The 22914-nt window shown below is 44.4% G+C and overlaps 1 protein-coding gene across 3 annotated transcripts in view; it reads left to right on the top strand.

Moving 5' to 3' along the window:
• Positions 1–22914, top strand: part of LOC137376949 (inactive serine protease PAMR1-like) — a 166687-nt gene that overhangs the window by 16124 nt on the left and 127649 nt on the right. For 2 of the 3 annotated variants that reach the window (XM_068045929.1, XM_068045927.1), the window contains exons 2-3: positions 1124–1300; positions 4552–4677. In XM_068045929.1, coding sequence (XP_067902030.1) covers positions 1171–1300; positions 4552–4677 — 256 coding nt within the window. In that variant the 5' untranslated portion in view covers positions 1124–1170. The remainder of the gene's footprint in view (positions 1–1123; positions 1301–4551; positions 4678–22914) is intronic. The other variant, XM_068045928.1, reaches the window with a different exon arrangement.

The raw sequence follows: 22914 nt of genomic DNA, 5'->3' as shown, positions 1-22914 counted from the left end.
CAGCAAAGCAGAAGGTGCTGGGGTCACTCAGCAGGTCAGGCAGCATCTGTGGAGAGAGAAGCAGAGTCAACATACAGGTTTGTGAACTTGGACCAGTTAACTCTGCTTCTCTCTCCACAGATGCTGCCTGACTTGCTGGATTTAGACAGGACTTTCTGCTTTGCTGCCAGATTGACAGCAGCCCCACTCTTCAGCAGTCTGGTAAGTATTTCTTTGACAGCTGTCAGGAAGCAGATGCTGGGGTGCTTAAAATAGGACCCCAGCACCTGCTGCACAGCTGTCAAAAACTCTCTCATTGCACCGAATGTCCCCCCTCCCCATGTGATATGAGGAGGGCGGCTCGGTGCTGTGATTCTAATGAGCCTCTGCACGTAATATCGTGGGGTCCCTGCGACGGCCACTAAATACGGGCACCCCACTGAGTTGAAAGGGCGCCGCTGCGCAGAGGCGCGGGTGTGCGAGGAACCTTACTGGCTATCGACACACAAACAGATTTTACCCCTACCTGATCAGTCGAAGCATAATTCAGATTCACTTAACATTTATGTGTTTCCATCTCTTATGATGTGGATTGCCAATAACACTGACTGCCAGGGAATGCTGCCTGTGCCCAATTCTTGCTCTATCTTGAGGTAAAGAATGTTGGATTTCAGTTCTTGTCACTTTCTAGGAACAGCAATAAGGTCATTTAGCCCCTCGAGCTTCGTCTGTTATTCAATTAGGTCATGGCTAATCTAAAGCTCAACTTCATTTATCCATCTTTGCTCCATATCCCTTTATAATCCTTCCCCAACAAAAATCTATCCATCCCAGCCTTGAAAATTTCAATTGACCCAGTATCTACAGTCTTTTTGGGGAAGATATTTCCAGATTTCCTTCACCCTTTGTGTGACAAGATGTTTCTAAATTTCATTCCTAAATTGTCTCGCTTCAATTTTAAGATTGTGCCCCTTGTCCTGGAATTCCCACCAGTGGAAGTAATTTCTCTTTATTTACCTTATCATATTCAGCAATCATATATCTGTAGCAGCCTCTCCTCACCTGTTGTCTAATTTAGAGCATAAATAACTACTAATTTAACAGAAATATTAACAGTCGCTACCTTTTTGCTTCCATTTCCCAGGATATACCCTCATCAATGAGGACTGTCCAGGGGCCGAGTGGAATATCATGTGTCGGGACTGTTGTGAAACGGATCAGATTGAGTGTGTCTGTCCTGGGAAAGAGGAGGTTGTGGGATATTCTGTCCCATGCTGCCGTAATGAGGAAGATGAATGTGACTCTTGTCTGATACACCCAGGTATGGCTCAGCTCCCTAATGGTGTGGGAGTGAGTATCTAGCTATCATTCAATACGCTTTGCATCTGTTGACACTTTTAGTAGGATTATTTCACTTTCCTCTTCAGCAGACATCTGGGATCTGGGTAGGCATGCAAGCTAAGAGCAAACCACAGGGAGAGCAAACTGACCTATGACCTTCCCTGTTTCGGAAGTACCCATGCTTTGCTGACCTCCTCCTCATTACAGGAAGAGTCATCAAGGCGTAGAGTCATTTATGGCGTAGAAGGAGGCCATTTGGCCCATCAAGTCTATGCCAGCTTACCACAGAGCTATCCAGTCAGTCCCACTTCCCTGCTCGATCCCCGTAGCCCTGCAAGTTTATTTCCTTCAAGTAGCCATCCATAATTTCCTTTTGAAGTCATTGATTGTCTCTGCTTCCACCACACATGTGGACAGCGAATTCCAGGTAATTACCATTCGCTGCATAAAAAAGTTCTTCCTCATATTCCCCTGTATCTCTTGTCCAAAACCTTCAATCTGTGTCTCCTAGTCGTTCTATCATTAGTTAATGGGAACAGGTTTTTCTTATCTAACTTATCTAAGCCTGTCATAATCTTGAACACTTTTCCATGAAATCTCCCCTCAATTTCTTTTGTTCTAAGGAGAACAAACACAGCTTTTGCAACCTAAGCATGTAACTAAAGTCCCCCATCCCTGGAACAATTCTGGTAAATGTCCTCTGCACCCTCACAAGGACCCTCACATCCTTCCGAAAGTGTGGTGACCAGAACTGGATGCAATAATCCAATTGGGGCCTAACCAGAGCTTTATAAAGGTTCAGCATAACTTCCCTGCTCAATACCTCTCTTTATGAAGCTCAAGATCCCATATACTTTACTAACCATTCTCTCAATATGTCCTGCCACCTTCAAAGGTCGATGCACATGCACCCCCAGCTCCTTCTGTTCCTGCACACTCTTTAGAGTTGTGCCATTAAGCATATATTGTCTCTCCTTATTCCTTCTGCCAAAATGCATCACCTCACACTTGTCAGTATTAAATTCCATCAGCCACCTGTCTGTGCATTCTGCTAGCCTATCGTCCTGTTGCAGGCAGTTCATCTCATCCTCATTGATTGCCTCACCTCCAAGTTTGGGGTCATCAACAAATTTTGAGATTCTACTTTGTATTCCAAGATCCAAGTCATTTATATACAGCAAAAAAATCAGTGGTCCCAGGACTGACCCTTGGGAACACCACTGTCTACCATCCTCCAGTCTGAAAAGCAACTACTTACTATGACTTACTGTTTTCTTTCCTGAAGCCAATTTTTTTATTCACTTGGACAGTGGCCCTTCTATTCCATGAGCCTCAATTTTGTTAATCAGCCTTTTATGTGGTACCTTATCAAATGCTTTCTTAAAATCTATATAAACACCATCCACTTCATTTCCTTCATCAACCTTCTCTGCTACTTCATCAAAAAATTCAATTCGATTAGTCAAGCCTTTTACCCTGGCCAGATCCCTTCTCATTGCATTGAAATTAGCCCTCTTCCAATCTAGATGTTCTACCTTATTTTGTTCCTCATCTTTCTGCATTACTAGTCTAAACCTTATGATACAGTGATCACTCTGACCCGAGTGCTCCCCGATAGATAATTGGCCCACTTGACCCACCTCATTTCCCAGCAGCAGATCCAGCAATGCCTCCTTTCTAGTTGAGCTGAGAACATACTGACTGATTGATCAAGGACATTCTCCTGAACACATTTCAGAAGTTTCTCCCCCTCCTTACCCTTTACTCTAAAGCTACCTAATCGATATTTGGGTAGATAAGGTCCACTAATATCACCACTCTATAGTTTTTGCACATCCCTGCAGATTTGCTCCTTGATCTTTCTCTCACTATTTGGATGCCGATAGAATACCCCCAGTAGTGTGATCATAGCCTTTTTGCTTTTCAACTCTAACCAAATGGATTCTGTCCTTGCTTCATCAAGAACATCCTCCTTTTCCAAAAACTGCAATGGCTTCCCTAATTAGTACTGCCACCCCACCTTCCTTCTTTCCTTCTCTATCTTTTCTGAACACTTTACATCCTAATATATTAAGTGCCCAGTCCTTGCCATTTTTAAACCACATTTCCATTATTGCCACCACATGATATTCCCATACTGCTATTTGTGCTTATAGCTCACCAACCTTATTCACCACACTTTGTATGTTTACACACATGCATTGTAATCCTGTCTTTACATTACTCATACTCCATTCTCAGTCTGCTCCCATCTCATACAGAAATACTTCATTTTCTAGTACTGTCTGACACTCTCACATTATGCACCTTATTCCTCTTTTTTACTTCTATATGCTGGTGTTCATTCCCCTGCCAATTTAGTTTACACGCTCTCCAACCACACTAGTTAACCTCCCCACTAGGATATTGGTCCTAGTCCTGTTAAGGCACAACCCATCCATTTTGAATAGGTGCCTTCTGCCCCAGAACTTCTTCCAATGTCCCAAGAATCTGGAGCCTGCTCTCCTGCACCATGCTTTAAGCCATGCACTGCTTCTCCCTATCTTCCTATTTCTATTCTCACTAACACGTGGCACTGGGAGTAATCCAGAGATTACTACCTTCTAGCTCCTTATTTATCATGCTTACCACCCCAGAACTGGACCCAATATGCCAGTAATCTAGAGCCCTCCTTCCTGCACCATCTTACCAGTCACGCATTCATCTGCTCTATCCTCCTATTTCTATATTTACTAGCATGTGGCACCGGGAGTGATCTGGAGATTACTACCTTTGAGGTCATACTTGCTAGTCTCCTTCCCAGCTCTCTAAAATCTGCCTGCAGAACCTCATCCCTCTTTCTACCTATGTTGGATTTCTGTTCTAAAACTCTAACATTTAAACTTATATCTATATTTTTTTCTAGAACCCTCAATCACTCTCAGTCCTATCCCTTCATCATTTTAAACACCTCTATCAAATCACCTTGTAGTTGTTTCTGTTCTAATAACAACAGCCATGACTTTTCAAGTCTTTCTCTTCGTTCATATTTCCTTGTATCAGGCAGTATCTACACCTCGCTCTCTCAATTGCCTCAACATCATTCCTATAGTGTGGAGCCCAAAATTATACATAGGACTCCAACTGCAGTCTTACTAAGATTTTATATAGATCTCTGCACTAGATCTTCAAATGAGGTGAAGGTTGATGAAGAACACAAGCAAATTTTGAATATTGTGTATTTTGTTGCAGGATGCGTCATCTTTGACAACTGTAAAGGATGTAACAACGGTTCATGGGGAACCTTGGATGATTTCTACATCAAAGGGCTTTACTGCTCTGAGTGCCATGCTGGCTGGTCGGGGGGAGACTGTATGAGTAAGTAATGCCAAGGATGCTTAAATTTCTGCAAATCCTTTAGTAATTACCACCCTCAATGGCAACCTTTGTGAAGGAAGAGGACTGTGCCCATAACTGACTAAAGGGCTCACTGTGAATAAATAAAGAAGGCTTGTGTTTATGTGACACTTTATCATAGGTCTCTAACACTTCTCAATGTGATTTGCATGAATTACCTAGAAGTGCTGTCATCATTAGAGGCAAAAACAGCAGACAATTTTCACAGAACAAAGCCGTATGTATAGCAACAAGATGAAATAATAACATAAAATGTTTGAAATACTCAGCAGGTTAGGCAGCATCTGTGGAGAGAGAAACAGAGTTAATGTTTCAGGTCAATGACCTTTCATCAGAACTGGCAAAGGTTAAGAGATGTAACAAATTTGAAGCAAGCACAGAGGCAGGGAAAGGAGAGTGGGGAGGAAACAAAAGGGAAGATCTGTGATAGCGTGGAGAGTGGATATGATTAAATGATAAAAGGGATAATGGTACAAGGCAAAAGGGATGGTAACGTGACAAGTAGAGAAACAAAAGCTGGGTCTAGTAACAGGATGAATTGTTAATCTGTATTTTTTAGTCCTGTTCATTGAGGGGAGTGTTAGCCAGTACTCTGCTATCCTTTAAATCATGCTACAGGACCTCTAACTTCCACCTAAAAGACTGGAGTAGGAGATAGGGTCTTCATTTAACATTTCATATGAAGCATGGCACCTGCAAGAATGTAGCACTCACTTTGCACTGAACTACACCCAACCTTTTCGTGTGGGGGCCGGGCGGGGGGGTGGGGGGGCACATTACAATTTTTGTGTTACATCGGGGGCTGGTGAGAAAATTGCAGATAGATAAAGGCATTAAAAATTTATCTTACCATTAATCAAAACAACAACTAATGAGCATCTTTGTGAAGCTTTAAATGAGAAGACCAATTTATTGACTTATTTTCTCGTCACTATGTGGAACAGTGACTTAATGACGTACCTGCCATTGTTTTTGCTTGCATTAGTAGTCAATCTCTGCCTGCACACTTGATGTAGTGATGCGGAGTATTCCGGATAGATGTCCATCTGTCAGGAGTAATCTTAGAACATAAGAACTAAGAGCAGGAGTAGGCAATTCAGCCCCTTGAGTCTGCTCCGTCATTAAATACGATCATGGCTGATCTCATCTCTGCCTCAACTCCACTTTCCTGCCTGTTCTCCATAACCTTTCAATCCTTTACTAGTTAAAAATCTGTCTATCTCCTCCTTAAATTTACTCAATGTCCCAGCATCCACTGCACTCTGGGGTAGGGAATTCCACAGACTTACGACCCTTTGAGAGAAGTAATTTCTCCTCATCTCTGTTTTAAATCTGCTACCCCTTATCCAAAAACTATGACCTCTTGTTCTAGATTGTCCCACCAGAGGAAACATCCTCTCTACGTCTACTTTGTCAATCCCCTTAATCATCTTAATTACCTCAATTAGATCTCCTTTCATTCTTCTAAACTCTCAAGAGTAAAGGCCTAAACTGCTCAGACTCTCTTCATAAGACAAAGCCCTCATCTCTGGAATCAATCTAATGAACCTCCTCTGAACTGCCTCCAATGCAACTACATCCTTTCTCAGGTAAGGGAACCAAAACTGTATGCAATACTCCAGGTGCGGTCTCACTAATGCCTTGTACAGTTGCAGCAACACTTCCCTACTTTTATACTCTATTCCTTTAGCAATAAACGCCAAAATTCCATTTGCCTTTCTTATTACCTGCTGCACCTGCATACTAGTTTTCTGTGATTCATGTACGAGGACACCCAGATCCCTCTGCACTGAAGCACTCTGAAGTTTCTCTCCACTTAGATAATAATTTGCCTTTCTATTCTTCTGACCAAAATGGATAACCTCACACTTATCCACGTTAAACTCCATCTGCCAAATTTTGGCCCATTCACCTAACCTATCCATATCCATTTGTAAATTTCTTATTTCTTTATTGCAACTTACTACCCACCTATTTAGTGTCATCTGCAAATTTGGCTATAGTACCTTCTATCCCTGCATCCAAGTCATTAATATAGATTGTAAATAGTTGGGGCCCAAGGACCGAACCCTGTGGCACCCCACTAGATACATCTTGCCAACCAGGAAAGGACCCATTTATCCCGACTTTCTGTTGGTTAGCCAATCCTCTAACCAAGCTAATAAGTTGCCCCTAACCCCATGTGATCTTACCTTGTGTATTAACCTTTTGTGCGGCACCTTATCAAATGCCTTCTGGAAGTCCAGATATACTACATCTACAGGATCCCCATTATCCACTTTACTTGTTACATCTTCAAAGAACTCTAGCAAATTAGTCAAACATGATTTACCCTTCATAAAACCATGCTGACTCTGATGGATTGCGTTTTGACTTCTAAATGTCCTCTTACTTCCTTAATAATGGATTCTAACAATTTCCCAACGACAGATGTTAAACTAACTGGTCTATAGTTTCCTACTTTTTGCCTCCCTCCTTTTTTGAATAAGGGCATTATATTAGCATTTTTCCAATCCACTGGAACCTTTCCCGCATCCAGGGAATTTTGGAATATTATAACCAATGGATTCACTATCTCCGCTGCCACTTCCTTTAAGAGCCTAGGATGTAGGCCATCAGACCCTGGGGACTTGTCTGCCTTCAATCCCAATAGTTTGCTCAGTACTTTTTCCCTAGTGGTGATGATTGTTCTAAGTTCCTCCCTTTCTTAAACCTCTGCATTTCTTGTTACTATTGGGATGGTACTAATGTCCGCCACCGTGAAAACTGAGGCAAAATACTGATTTAGTGTCTCTGCCATTTCTGTGTGCCCCACCATTAACTCCCCAAGTCTCATCCTCCAAGGGACCAACATTCACTTTAGCTACTCTCTTCCCTTTTATATACTTATGGAAGCTTTGGCTGTCTGTTTTAATATTTTGAGCTAGTTTACTTTCATAATTTATCTTTGCTCTTTTTATTACTTTTTTAGTAACCCTTTGTTGATCTTTAAAGGTTTCCCAATCTTCCAGCCTGCCACTGGCCTTTGCAATATGGTATGCCTTGGTTTTTGTATTTATGTTACCCTTAACTTCCTTGCTTAGCCATGGATGCTTTTCCCTCTCTTACAATCTTTCTTCCTCTCTGGAATATATTTTAGTTGGGAGGATTTGAATATCTCCTTAAACCTGAAACATCTGCCACGGCTCCTCAACTGTCCTACCTTTTAGTCTTCCTGCCCAGTCCACTAGGGCTAAATCTGTCCTCATGCCTGTGTAATTTCCTTTAACTCCAGAACGATAGCGTGAGACTCCAGTTTCTCACCCTCAAACTGTATTTGAAATTCTAGCATGCTATGATCACTCTTCCCAAGAGGATCCTTAACTATGAGATCATTAATTAATCCCACCTCAGTCCACAAGACCAAATCTAGAATAGTCTGCTCCCTGGTTGGTTCGACAACATATTGCCCCAAAAAACAATCTCTAATACATTCAATGAACTCTCCCTTGAGGCTCCCCTTGCCAATATGATTAATCCAGTGTATATGCATATTAAAATCCCCCATGATTATTGCCGTACCTTTCTGAGAAGCCCTCAGTATTTCCTGGTTTATACTGTGCCCCACTGTGGAACTACTATTTGGAGACCTATAGATTACTCCCACCACGGTCTTGTTTCCCTTGCTATTTCTTATTTCTACCTAGACTGATTCTATGTCTTGATCTCCAGTGCCTAAATCATTTCTCACTACAGCACTGATCTCTTCCTTTACTAACAAAGCTCCTTTTCCTTCCTGCCTATCCTTCTGAAATACTGAGTACCCTTGGATATTCAATTCCCAAACCTGATTTCCCTGCAACCATGTCTCAGTAATCGCCACTAAATCAGACCCATTCATTTCTATTTTCACTGTTAACTCATTAATTTTATTCCGAATGCTTCGTGCATCTTGATCTTGATCTCTTTCTCTCCCCTCTCTCTCCCCATCTGTGTCTTTTTCTCTCTCTCTCTTTTTCTCTCTCCCCCTTCTCTTTCCTCCTCCACCCTCTCTGTCACCCTTGACCTTCCCTCTCTGTGTCTCCGCCCCCCCCCCCTTTCTCTCTCTGTCTCCCTTGCTCCCTGTTAATGGTTCACTGCTCCCCACTTATTGCTCATGGTTCACTGCTCCCCGCTTATGATTCATGCTCCCCACCCATTGTTCAGCACTCCCTGCTGATCCGCTCATTGTTCACCGCTCCCTGCTCATTGTTCACTGCACCCCGCTCATTGTTCACTGCACCCCGCTCATTGTTCACCACAGGCCCACAGGCCGTATGTTGGAGAACTCTGGTATAGGTCATGTGTTCAAGTCTTGTGGAGTGGAGGTTATGCCCACAACTTCCTGACTTAGATGCAAGAGTGCTACCAACTGACAAAATAATAATGGCTTCCAGAATTGTTGACCCAAGAGTAATTGATGGGACAGTGTGATTTAATTGATAGTTGGTGCTACAGTGACATTCAATGGGATAGATTTTCTTCTTCACTGCCTAGGCAATAATCTGGCAGAGTGAATCAAACACCCTTAATAGAATTTGACTGATTTTTATTCCATTGATTTCAATAGCAGATTCTATAACAGGCAGATCCCCCCAGCAGTGAACATAATGATCTGCTGCAGTGCAGCAGCCTGTTTGTTGGAAGTGCAGAGGTCTCTCTCTGATTCCTGTGGTTCCAGGCAACTCTGCCCAGTCCTGGGGTCTCAATATCCAGTTCTTAGGAATTGCAATATAAGTCCCTGAGGTCTTAGTATAAATACCTGGGGGTATCACTATGTAATCTCTGAGGTATCAATATCCATTTCCAGGGTGGGGTCTTGGTATAAACCACCGTGGGTCTCAGTATCTGATGCCTAAGATCTCTCTTGATATCTGTGTTTGTTGGACCCTCTCTCTGACTTCTTAATATCTGTCACTCACTGTTGCTGATCTCTGACTTCTGGTGGTCTCTCCCAGGCACTAGAATTCTAAGTGTGTCATTCTCACAGTATGGGAAGTGAAGTGCTCCTTCCAATGAGCGCTGATGCCTTGTTGTCCTTGATCAGCGCCACTCCATTCTTTGCTCTCAGTGGGTAGGTCCTAGGGTACTTGGGCTGTAAATGATCTTGACTGCGCTGAAGAATCCATGCATGTCATGGCTGTCGTCGAGTTGTTGTAATTCCTGTGTTCTTTCAGCCCACCAGCTGTTCTTTAGGTCATGGGTTTTTTGTTGAACCTCGGCCTTCAATTGTCTGTATACCTTCTGTTTTCCCCCTTGAATTTTGGTGACACTTCCAGTTCAGGAATACCTTGCGCTTGCGATTTAGTAGCTCCTGGATCTCCTTGTCAAACCAGTCTTGATGTTTGCTGGTTGAGAAACCGAGAGTATCTTCGCAAGTGCTGATTATGGTAGCTTTGAGTGTATTTATTTATTTAGAGATACAGCACTGAAACAGGCCCTTCGGCCCACCGAGTCTGTGCCGACCAACAACCACCCATTTATACTAACCCTACAATAATCCCATATTCCCTACAACCTACCTATACTAGGGGCAATTTACAAGGGCCAATTTACCTATCAACCTGCAAGTCTTTGGCTGTTGGAGGAAACCAGAGCACCCAGCGAAAACCCACGCAGTCACAGGGAGAACTTGCAAACTCCGCACAGGCAGTACCCAGAATCGAACCCGGAACCCCTGGAGCTGTGAGGCTGCGGTGCGAACCACTGCGCCACTGTGCTGCCACTGTAGACCAGGCATTGTGGACATTCTGTGATTCCTGTATGTTGAGCGTCACCAAGTTGCTTGTAAGACGCTGCCTGAGTAGGTCTTTCTTCACCGAGTCCTTGATACCATTGACATTGATTTTCCTGCGGCAGTGCTTCTGCTGCCGCTGCCATTTTTGGACTGGGTTTTTGGAGATTGTAGCTTGGATTAGGCGATGGTTGGTCCAGCAGTCATCAGATCCTATCATGGCACGTGTGATGTGAACATCCTTGCGGTCCTACCCTCAGACGATGATATAGTCAAGCAAATGCCAAAGCCTGGAGTGAGAGTGCTGCCATGAGGTCTTGTATTGTCTCTCTGACCAAGTAGGAAGTAGACTCAGTCCTTGATGCGAGTGCCCTCGACCACATCCCACAGCATGCCACCTGCCATGACCTCAGCACAACCCCAGCCTGACAGGAGATTGAAAAGGCCATCCAACAGCTAAAAAACAATAAGGCCGCCAGCGTAGACAGAATTCCCGCCGAAATTCTAAAATACAGCGGCGAGGCACTCTTGACACAAATACATGGTCACATCTCCCTCATCTGGAAGGAGGAGAGCATGCCAAGGGATCTCAGAGACCCTGTAATTGTGACCATCTTCACAGAAGGCAAGGAGACTGACTGCAGTAACTACAGAGGGGTATCTCTGTTGTCCACCACAGGGAAGGTCATCACAAGAGTCCTTCTAAACCACCTCCTCCCTGTGGCTGAAAAGCTCCAACTGGAATCGCAATGTGGATTCTGTCCATCAAGAGACACAGTGGACATGATCTTCACTGCAAGACAACTACAAGAAAAATGTAGGGAGCAACAGCAACCTTTATATATGGCCTTCTTTGACCTCACAAAGGCCTTCGACTCTATCAACCGGGAGGGATTATGGAACATCCTGCTCAAATTTGGCTGCCTGGAGAATTCGTCACCATCCTCCGCCTGCTGCACGACGACATGTAAACTGTAGTCCTTGCCAACGGATCTGCCACTGACCCAATCCGAGTGCAAACTGGGGACAAGCAAGGCTGTGTCATCGCACCAACGCTCTTTTCCATCTTCCTCGCTGCAACACTCCACCTCATCTCCTTGAAGCTCCCTGCTGGAGTAGATCTACTCTACAGGACGAGTGGGAAACTATTTAACCTACATTGTCTCCAGTCCAGAACCAAGGCCACCTCAACCTCTGTCTTCGAACTGCAATACGCTGACGATGCTTGCGCATGTGCACACTCAGAGGCCGAGCTTCAAACCCTTGTTGATGCATTCACAGGGGCGTATGAAAGAATGGGCCTTAAACTAAACATCTGGAAGACAAAGGTCCTCTACCAGCCTGCTCCCGCAGCGCAACACTGCCCCCCAACTATCAAGATCCACGGCAAATCGCTGGACAATGTGGATCACTTCTCTTACCTTGGGAACCTCCTCTCAGTAAGGGCAGACATTGACGATGAAACTCAGCATCACCTCCAGTGTGCCAGCGCAGCCTTCAGTCATCTGAGGAAAAGAGTGTTTGATGACAAAGACCTCAAACCTGGCACCAAGCTCATGGTCTACAGGGCCGCAGTGTTACCTGCCCTCCTGTATGCATCGGAAACATGGACCCTGTACAGCAGACATCTCAAAGCCCTGGAGAGATATCACCAGTTGTGCCTCCACAAGATCCTGTAAATTCAGTTGCAGGACAGGCACTCCAATATCAGTGTCCTCTCTTAGGCCAACATCCCCAGTAGCGGGACACTGGTCATGGCTAGTCATTTACATTAGGTGGGCCACATCATCCGCATGCCCGATACAAGACTCTAAGCTCCGTCATGGCAAGAGGATACCAGGAGGGCAGAGGAAATGCTACGAGGATGTCCTTAAAGGCTCCTTGAAAAAATGTGACATCGCCACTGATTTGTGGGAATCTCCGGCCCGAGGCCGCCCAAAATGGAGAAGAAGCATCCGTAAAGGTGATAGCCAGTTCGAACAACGTCGACAAGCCCAGGCACGAACCAAGTGCAAACAGCGGAAGGAGCGTTCGGAAATTCGAGCATCCCATTCACTCGCCTCACCAAACGCCACCTGCCCCACCTGTGGCAGAGTGTGTGGATCCAGAATTGGACTTTTCAGTCATAACCCTGGAGTGGAAAAAAGTCATCCTCATTCCCGAGGGACTGCCTAAGAAGATGGGAGGTGAGGAGCCACTTTCCTTCCTCCCTAAGGAATCTTGCCTTCTAGATTTGGATCAAATTTTACAAGCTCTAAATCAGGCATTGAAGCCACACCCCTTACCTGAGGGCTGATATGGCCAACAGTATCTGTTTCACATGATGGCAGGGCTTCTGCTCAAAGTACTTATGAATGAGGAGCAGCTTTGTTATATCATTGATATAATTTTTCTGCAATATCCTATTGCCCCCACAGTTTTGCACATTCTGCCTAGGGTATTGGGTTGTCTTCCAAATACACTTTGTTTCTCCTTGGTACCATTTATATTCCCTTAAGATTGATCATCAGGTTTACAGCAAAATGAACAGAGATGCAAGCATGTGGATTTAGGGAGTGAGCACAAACCCCTCCAATTCAGTTAAACTGGCATCTTATTCCTACCCCTTCTGGTTAAACTACTATGTTACTTTCACTTTCACTAACTAAGCTAGTCGGCTACTTCCACTCCCTCTAGTTAAACTGGCCATCTACTTCCACCCCCTCTAGTTAAACAAGTACTCTAATTCCACTCCCCTTAGTTAAGCTGGTACACTACTTCCATTCCCTCTTAACTAGCACTCTAATTCCACTCCCCCTAGTTAAGCTAGTGCTCTACTTCCACTTCCCCAGTTAAACTAATAATCTACTGCAATATCCCTATTTAAGATGGTACTCCACTTGCATTCCGCCTAGTTAAACAAGGACTCTACTTCCAGTTCCCCTAGTTAAGCTAGTAGTCTTTCCACTTCCCCTAGTTAAACTAGTATTCTACTTCCACTGCCCCTTGTTAAACTAGTACTCTACTTGCACACCCTTTAGTTAAAGTAGTACTCAATATCCACTGTCCCTAGTTAAGCTGGTACACTACTTCCATTCCCTCTTAACTAGCACTCTAATTGCACTCCCCCTTGTTAAACCAGTACTCTATTTTCTTTCCCCGTAGTTAAGCTGGTACACTCCCCCCACTCACTCTAATTAAGCTAGAACTCTTAAGTCCACTTCCTCGAGTTAAACTAGTACTCTACTTCCACGCCCCTAATTAAACTAGTACTCTACTCTACACCCACAAGTTACGTTGGTACTCTTCTCTCCCTCTGACCTGGTTAAGGTGGTACTCTACTTCCAATCGCTTTAGTTAGCCTGGTTCTCTACTTCCACTTCCCCTAGTTAATCTGGTATTCTAATCCATTTCCCTTAGTTAAGATGACACTCCACTTCCACTACCTTTGTTAGCCTGGTACTCTACGTCCACTGTCCCTAGTTAAACACGTGCTCTTCTCCCCTGGACCTGGTTAAGGTGATACTCCAAATCCAGTCCGGCCTAGTTAAGCTAGTATTCCTTTTCCACTACCCTTTGACCCAGTTAAGTACGAACTCTTTTACTCTCCCTAGTTAGGCTGGTACTTTTCTTCTACTCTTCAACTCCGTTAAGCTGGTATCTTTCTTTCACTTGGGTATAGTAGTGTAGTGACTATGTTACTTAACTAATGAACCAGAGGTCTGGACAAATAATCATGAGTTCAAATCCCACCATGGCAGTTTATGAATTTTAATTCAGTTTGAAATAAACCAACAATAATTAAATGAATCTGGAATAAAAAGCTGGCAGCAGTTATAGTGACCATGCAGCTATTGCATTGTCACAAAAGCCCCACCAGTTCACTCATGTTCTTTAGGGAAGGAAACCTGTTGTCCTTATCCAGTCGGGCCTACATGTGACTCCAGACCTAAACCAATGTGGCTATCTCTTCGCTGACCTCTGAAATGACCTAGAAATTCACTCAATTTTATCAAAGAAGTATAATAAGAATAAAACTGGATGGACCACCCCGACACAACCTAGGCATCTATTGAAACACAACAAAAGCAGACCCAACCCAGTTGATCCTGCAAAGTTCTCCTCTATCACCATCCCTGCATATGTTCTGTCTCATGGGCAGGACAGACTCACCAGAGGTGGCAGCACAGTGGCAAACAGTAATCAGTCCCAGGGAGTGGCCCTGGGGAGTCCCCAACATTGATTTTGGACCCCATGAAGTCTCAAGGCATCATAGGCGAGGAAACGTCCTCCGATTACCACCTACCAGGCTTGGCCAGCTGATAAATCAGTACTCCTCCATGTTCAACAACACTTGGAGGAAGCACTAAGGGCAGAAAGGGCACAGAATGTACTCTGGGTGGGCGGCCTTCAATGTCCATCAACAAGAGTGGCTCAGTAGCACCATTATTGGCTGAATCCTGAAGGACACAGCTGCCAGATTTGGTTTGCAGCAGGTGATGAAAGAACAAGCGAAAAACCTACCTGACCTGATCCTCACCAATCTACCTGGCGGAGATGCATCTACCCATGACAGTATTGATAGGAGTGACCACTGTACAGTCCTTGTGGAGACCAAGTCCCGTCTTCACACTAAGGACGTTGTGTTGTGTGGCATTACTACTGTGCTAAATGGAATAGATTAAGAATAGATTTAGCAGCTCAAAACTCGATATTCATGAGGTGCTGTGGGCCATTAGCAGCAGCAGAAATGTACGCCACCACAATCTGTAACCACATGCCTGACATATCCCACACCATCAAACCAGGTGATTGACAATGCTTCAAAGAAAAGTTTAGAAGACCAAACCAGGAAAAGCACCAGAAGTACCTGAACATGAGGTGCCAAACTAGTGAAGCTACAACACAGGATTGCATTCATATTAAGCAATGAAAGCAGCATGCTATAGACAGAGATAGGTGATTCCACTGCCAACTGATAAGATCAAAGTTCTGAAGTCCTGCCGCATCCAGTCATGAATTACGGTGGACAATTAAATAAATAACGAGAGAGGAATCTCAATGTGTAACCCCATCCTCAGTAATGGTGGAGATCAGCACTTAAGTGCAAAAGACAAGGCTGATGCATTTGCCACCATCTTCAGCCAGAAGTGCTGAGTGGATGATCCATCTCGGCCTCCTCCTGAGATCGCCAGCATCACAGATGCCAGTCTTCAGCCAATTTACTTCACTCCACGTGTTATTAAGAAACAGCTGAACAGATTGGATATAGAAAAGGCAGTGGACCCTGATAATATCCGGGATGAAGACTTGTGCTTCAGAACTGGCCGTGCCTCTAGTCAAGCTGTTCCAGTACAGCTACAACACTGGTATCTACCCAACAACGTGGAAAATTGCCCAGACATATCCTGTCCACAAAAACAGGACAAATCCAATCCAGCCAATTACTGCTCTATCAGCCTATTCTCAATCATCAGGAAAGTGAGAGAAGGTGTTGTCAACAATGCTGTCAAGTGGTACTGTCATGCTAGGTGCCCACTTGCCAAGAATGACGCACATTGAATGGATTTCCCTAGCTGAGGCTCAGCGAGCCGACCCAGTATTACAAGAGTTAGCACAGGCTGCCCAATCTGAAAGTGAAGCAGAGGGAGTTCCTGAATGCTACGATTTAAAGAATGAGGTACTGATGAGGAAATGGAGTTTTCCTCACAGACCTGAGAGCAAGGACTGGATAGTAGTTCACCAGTTTGTAGTGCCACAGAGGTACCAGAGAGAAATATTGAGAAGGGCCCACAAGACTACAGTAGCTGTACATGCCGGTATACGAAAGACCAAAGCCCGCATAAGACAGCAGTTTGACTGGCCGAAACTCCACAAAGATGTGGTGGAGTACTGCAGGAGTTGCCACATGTGCCAGGTTGAGGGGAAACCCCAACCTACATTGAAATCTGCACCCCTAAGTCCTATACCAGTGTTAGGAGGATCCTCCAGCAGAGGGCTGGTGAACTGTAAGGAACCCTCACCGAGAACAAAAGGGGACAGGCAGGCACAAGGCTGGCAAAAGGTTAGAAAGGGTAGGAAAAAACGTGACCAAGAGGGCAGGTTAAAGGAAGTCCGGGAGAAATTTTGGATGAAAACCCCTACTGTCCAGTTAATTTGAAAAGTTAGACTCCACATCCTCCTAAGTAAATGCAGACACTAAAAGCACCCCACCAGAGTTGTTAACAGCATTTACAGAAACCTGCAGAGACAAAGAAAGACCTCTAGGGGAAAGAGAAACCGTGAGGGTGATGCCTCACCTAGTTGAAATGCAACAGGGTAGTGCAGTAGAGTCTGCACAAATACCTGCAGGCAGGAGTATCCCAGAGGACAAAGTGATTAGCAAAGAATCCGCCCCCCCAGTCAGGAAAAAAGTGAACCACCCATGAAGTCAAAAGCCTTTGCATAACCATAGCAAAGCACTGAAAGAGAGTTTAGGATAGACCCACCCACTACTGACTCTCCTGAGAAAAAAAAATTCAACCTAGGGCTAATTAAACCTAACCATCTCAAAGACCCCAGGCAGCCATGGAAATGGGCAAACTGAAGAAAACTTTCCCCAAAAAACGTATGTTTACTGGGATGCCAAAGGGGGGGGGGGCAGTTTTAATATGTTTTAGGATTTATGAATGAATGTGAATGAATAAGAGAGCATTGCGTGTTTTTCTTCTGTATCTTATATTTTCTCTCTCGACCCTTTTAATGAAATGCTCTCTTTAAAAATCGCATTTCATTCTGCTGGTTGCGGAGGTGTCATTGCAAGGCTCCCACCTGCCAAGAATGATGCACATTAATTTTGTTATGAACATTGATTGTAAACTGCTGCTGGAGCGAGGAAATAACTTGTTAAACAGATCAGCCGTGGCTGGAAAAGAATTTTGCATATTAACAGATGGTGCTTGGAAGGACAAAGGACCATTGCCTGACACATTCAACCCACAATGGACCTTGATCAACAGGTATTGTGTGTAAGAGGAGCATTCCAGAGACTGCTAAGGTGATACAAACCAGGACTGGTTAGACCAGCTGGTCACACGACTAACTGGCTGTTCCAGGGTCTTTTGACCTAGCCACAGAGAGTTTGAGCAGAAAGACTGTTTGTTCCTGGACTGAGTAGATCTCTCCTTCTGCTCCCATCTCTTTCTCACAAACCACTGAATCCACTGACGACACATGAACTCCAAGAGAGAAAAGTTTCCTACAGCAAACGAGGTTTATGAAGAATACTGAGCCACAACGAAAAGCAAGATCTACTGACAATCAAGGACCCGACAGTGAGCTTGAAGAACCATAACAAAAACTCTTCAGATATTGCCTCAAACTTTTCCATTTTATTTTTTCTTTTTTTTTTGTCTCTATTTGCATGTGTGTATCGCGTATGCATGTTAGCGTGGGTGCATTGTGTATCTGTAGGCATCAACCGAATTAGAGTTTAAGTTCAAGTTTAATAAATTTCAACTTTTCTTCTTTAAACCCAAGAAAACCTGTTTGTGCTGGTTTCTTTGCCTTATAATTGGAAAGTGGTGAAGAAAGATTCACCAAGGGGGAGCTAAAAACACAGTGTTTTAAAAATTAAACCCTGTTACGGTAGAACCAGGCGAAGGCTGAAAGGGACCCCTAGACACCTTTCTCACCTGATCGTAACAGTATTTACTCACCAATAAGCTGCTCAGTTTGGGTTCTGTCGGGGACCACTCGGCTCCAGGCCTCATTGCAGGCTTGGCCCAAATATAGAAAAAAGGACGGAATTTCAGAAGTGTGGTGAGAATGACAGCCCTTGGCATCACGGCAACATTTGACTTAGTGTGTCATCAAACAGCGCCAGTAAAACTGAAGTCAATGGGAATCAGGGAAAAACTCTCCACTATTTGGAGTCATACCCAGCACAAAGGAATATGGTTGTGGTTGTTGGAGGTGAATCATCTCAGCCCTAGGACATCACTGTAGGAGTTCCTCAGGGTAGTGTCTTACGCCCAACATCTTCATCAATGACCTTCTGTACATTCTAAAACCAGAAGTGGAGATGCTCACTGATGATTGCATAATGGTCAGTACCATTCACAACTCCTCAGATACTGAAGCAGTTCACGCCCACATACAGAAAGACTTGGACAACATTCAGACTTGGGAAGTGGAAAGTAACAATCCCATCCCACAAGTTCCAGGCAATCGTCACCTTTAACAAGAGAGAATCTAACCATCTCCCCTTGATATTCAACGACATTACCATCGCTGAATTTCCCCACCATCAACATCTTGGTGGTCAACATTGACTAAAAACTTAAATGGACCAGCTATATAAATATGTACAAGAGCAGGTGAGAGACTGAGTATTCTGTAGTGAGTAACTCACCTCCTGAATCCCCAAAGCCTGTCCACCACCCACAAGCCACAAGTCAGGAGCGTGACGGATTAGTGTCTACTTGCCTGGATGAATGCAGCTCCAATAACTCGGTTAGTAGTGGTGCTACCGAGCCACTCTTGGCGATGAACAGTGAAGTCCCACACCCAGAGTACATTCTGTGCCCTTGCTACCCTTATTGCTTCCTCCAATTGGTGTTCAACATGGAGAAGCACTGATTCATCAGCCGAGGGGGAGCGGTAGGTGGTAATCAGCAGGAGGTTTCCTTGCCCATGTTTGACCTGATGTCATAAGACTTCATAGGGTCCAGAGTCGATGTAGAGGACTCCCAGGGCAACTTCCTCCCAACTGTATATCACAGAGCCGCCACCTCTGGTGGGTCCGTCCTGCCAGTGGGACAGGACATACCCAGGGATGGTGATGGTGACGGTGGTATCAGGGACATGGTCTGTAAAGTATGATTCCGTGAGTATGGCTATGTCAGGCTGTCACTAAACTCATTTGTGGGACAGCTGTCCCAATTTTGGCACAAGCTGTTAGTTAGGAGGACTTTGCAGGGTCGACAGGGCTGTGTGTGCCTTTGTCGTTTTCAGTGCCTAGGTCGATGCCGAGTGGTCCGTCCGGTTTCATTCCTTTTCTTACACTTTATAGCAGTTTAATACAACTGAGTGGCTTGCTAGGCCATTTCAGAGGGCATTTAAGAGTCAACCACGTTGCTGTGGGTCTGGAGTCACACGTAGGCCAGACCAGGTAAGAACGGCAGACATTCAAAAGGACGTTAGTGAACTGGATGGGTTTTTACAACAATCAACAATGGTCACCATTCGACTAACTTTTAATTCCAAATTTATTAATTGAATTCAAATTCCACTATCTGATGTAGTGGGATTGGAACGCATGTCCCCAGAGCATTAGCCTAGGCATCTGGATTACTTGTCCTGTGATATTACCACTCTGCTACTGCCTCCCCTCTCTATCTCCTGTTGCAGGCAGTTCATATCATCCTCACTGTTTGCCACTCCTCCAAGTTTGGTATCATTGGCAAATTTTGAAATTCTACTCTGTATTCCAATATCCAAGTCATTTGCATATAGCAGTGGTCCTAGCACTGACCCTTGGAAAACACCATCCTCCAGTCTGAAAAAACAACCATTTACTATGACTCGCTGTTGTCTGTCCTGAAGCCAATTTTTTATCCAGTTGGACACTCCTATTTGATGAGCCTTAATTTTGTTAACCAGCCTTTTAGGTGGTACCTTATCAAACGCTTTCTTACAATCCATATAAACAACATCTACCGCATTCTTTTCATCAATCTTCTCTGTTACTTCATCAAAAATTCAATTAGATTAATCAAGCATGATCTGCCGTTTACAGACTACTGCTGGCTATCCTTAATTAACTTAAACCTCTCCAAGTGCTTGCTGATTTTTTCCCTGATTATTGTTTCTAAAGCCTAACCCATCACTGATGTTAAACTAACTGACCTGTAGTTATTAGGACTGTCCTTACACCATTTCTTGAATAAGGGTATCACATTTTGCTACTCTCCAATCCTCTGGCACTTCCCCCATATCTAAGGAAGATTGGAAGATTATGCAAGCCCTTCCACCTATCTTCACCCCCACTTCCTTTTGGCAACCTGGGATGCAAGCCATCTGGACCAGGTGACTTATCTATCCTAAGCATAGCCAGCCTACTCTGTACCTCCTCCCTCTCAGTTTTTACCCTATCCATTGCCTCTATTCTCTCCACTTCTACCTTTATTTTGTCAGATTCCTCTTCCTCGGTAAACACCGATACAAAATACTCATTAAGTATTCTAGCCTTGCCCTGTGCCTCTAAGCGTATATTACCCACTTTGTCCCGAATAGGTCTCACTCCACCTCTTACTACTCGCTTACTAATTACATGCCGGTAGAAGATTTCTGGGTTCCCATTTATGTTGACTGCCATTCTATTCTCATATTCTCTCTTTGCCAGTCTTATTTTCCTCTACACCTCCCCTCTCAACTTATTGGGCTGAATTTTATTAGCTCACCGCCAGCACCATTTTTCAAGGGTTTCAAGCCCTGCAGTTTAATTTAAATGTTTAAAGTGACAGGTGGGAAAAAATTAAAGTTGAAAATTTATCAGTTTAAATCCCCTCTCCCATCCCATGAAATAGCCCTTTCCAGCCAACAAATTTAAAAATTAGATTCCAACTTTCCCCCCTGAAATTTCTCCACTTTTTCCTTCAACCCCTTCCCAGCATCCCCTCCACCAATCGCGTAGGTTTTTGCCGTTTTCCCCCGAGCCCGACCTTAAAATTTCACTCCTCCCCCCTTCCCCACTAGTGTTGTGCCTCGATCCGAAGGCATGGGACTTCTGGCAACTGGCTGGAAGATCGGCGTGGGACAACCATCGTTACAAGGTAAGTCATTAATTATTTATTTAAATTTAATTAACATATTTAAATAAAGTCTCCATCGCCATGTAGCGGGGAGGCCGCCACGAGGCCTCACCGCTGCCAGTAAAATGGGGCGGAGCCTTCCCGGTGTCGAGGCCTGTGGCGGGCCTCTCCTGGAAGGATTTTCCGGGCCTGCCTGCCATGACCCCCAATGTTGGGGAGGTCTAGGAAAATTCAGCCCATTGTATTTGGCCTGGTTCTCACTTGAAGAATTCACCTGATATGCATCTTGCACCCTCTTTTTTTGTTTCATCATAATCTCTATCTCCCTCGTCATCCAAGAAGCCTTGTTTTTGGTTCCCCTACCTTTCGCCCTTGTTGGAATGTATCTCGCCTGCACCTGTAACATCTTTTCCACCTTTGAGGCGGCACAGTGGCGCAGTGGTTAGTACCGCAGCCTCACAGCTCCAGCGATCCGGGTTCAATTCTGGGTACTGCCTGTGTGGAGTTTGCAAGTTCTCCCTGTGTCTGCGTGGGTTTCCTCTGGGTGCTCCGGTTTCCTCCCACATGCCAAAGACTTGCAGGTTGATAGGTTAATTGGCCATTATAAATTGCTCCTAGTATAGGTAGGGACAGGTGGGGATGAGGTAGGAATATGGGATTAGTGTAGGCTTAGTATAAATGGGTGGTTGATGGTCGGCACAGACTCGGTGGGCCGAAGGGCCTGTTTCAGTGCTGTATCTCTAAACTAAACTAAACTAAACTAAAGCTAACCCATTGTTCCATTACAGTTTTTCCTGTCAGTATTTTATTCCAATTTATCCTGGCTAGATCCCTTCTTATTGCATTGAAATTTTCCCTCGTCCAATCTAGCCATTTCAGGAACATAGGAAATAGGAGCAGGGGTAGGCCATTATGCCCCTTGAGCCTACTCTGCCATTCGACTAGATCATGGCTGATCTTCTATCTCAACTCCATTTTCCTTCACTATCCGCATATCCCTTGATATGTTTAATATTTCGAACTCTATCGATCTCTGTCTTGAACATACTTAATGACTGAGCCTCTCTGGTGTAGAGAATTCCAAAGATTCACTACCCTCTGGGTGAAGAAATTCCTCCTGATCTCAGTCCTAAATGGCCTCTTATTCTGAGACTCTGTCCCCTGTTCTAGAGTCCCGCCCCCCAGCCAGGGGAAACATTCTTCCTGCATCTACCCTGTCAAGCCCTGTAAGAATTTTGTCTGTTTTAATGAGATCATCACTCATTCTTTGAAACTCTAAAGAATACCTCTCCTCATCTCTCCTCATCGGACAATCTCGTCATCTCAGGAATCAGTCTGGTGAACCTTCATTGCACTCCCTCTATGGCAAGTGTATCCTTCCTTTGATAACGAGACCAAAACTGTACACAATACTCCAGGTGCAAGTCTCACCAAGGCTCTATACAATTGCAGCAAGAGCTCTTTACTCCTGAACTCAAATCCTCTTGCAATAAAGGCCAACATACCATTTATCTTACTAATTGCTGCTACATCTGCATGTTAGCTTTCAGTGACTTATGATCAAGGACACCCAGGTCCCTTTGGACATCAACACTTCCCAATCTCTCACCATTTAAAAAATAATCTGCATTTCTGTTTTTCCTACCAAAGTGAATAACTTCACATTTTTTACAT

The sequence above is a fragment of the Heterodontus francisci genome, chromosome 14 (genome assembly GCF_036365525.1).
Source record: "Heterodontus francisci isolate sHetFra1 chromosome 14, sHetFra1.hap1, whole genome shotgun sequence".
NCBI classification, from domain to species: domain Eukaryota; kingdom Metazoa; phylum Chordata; class Chondrichthyes; order Heterodontiformes; family Heterodontidae; genus Heterodontus; species Heterodontus francisci.
This window is presented reverse-complemented; position numbering and strand designations above follow the sequence as displayed.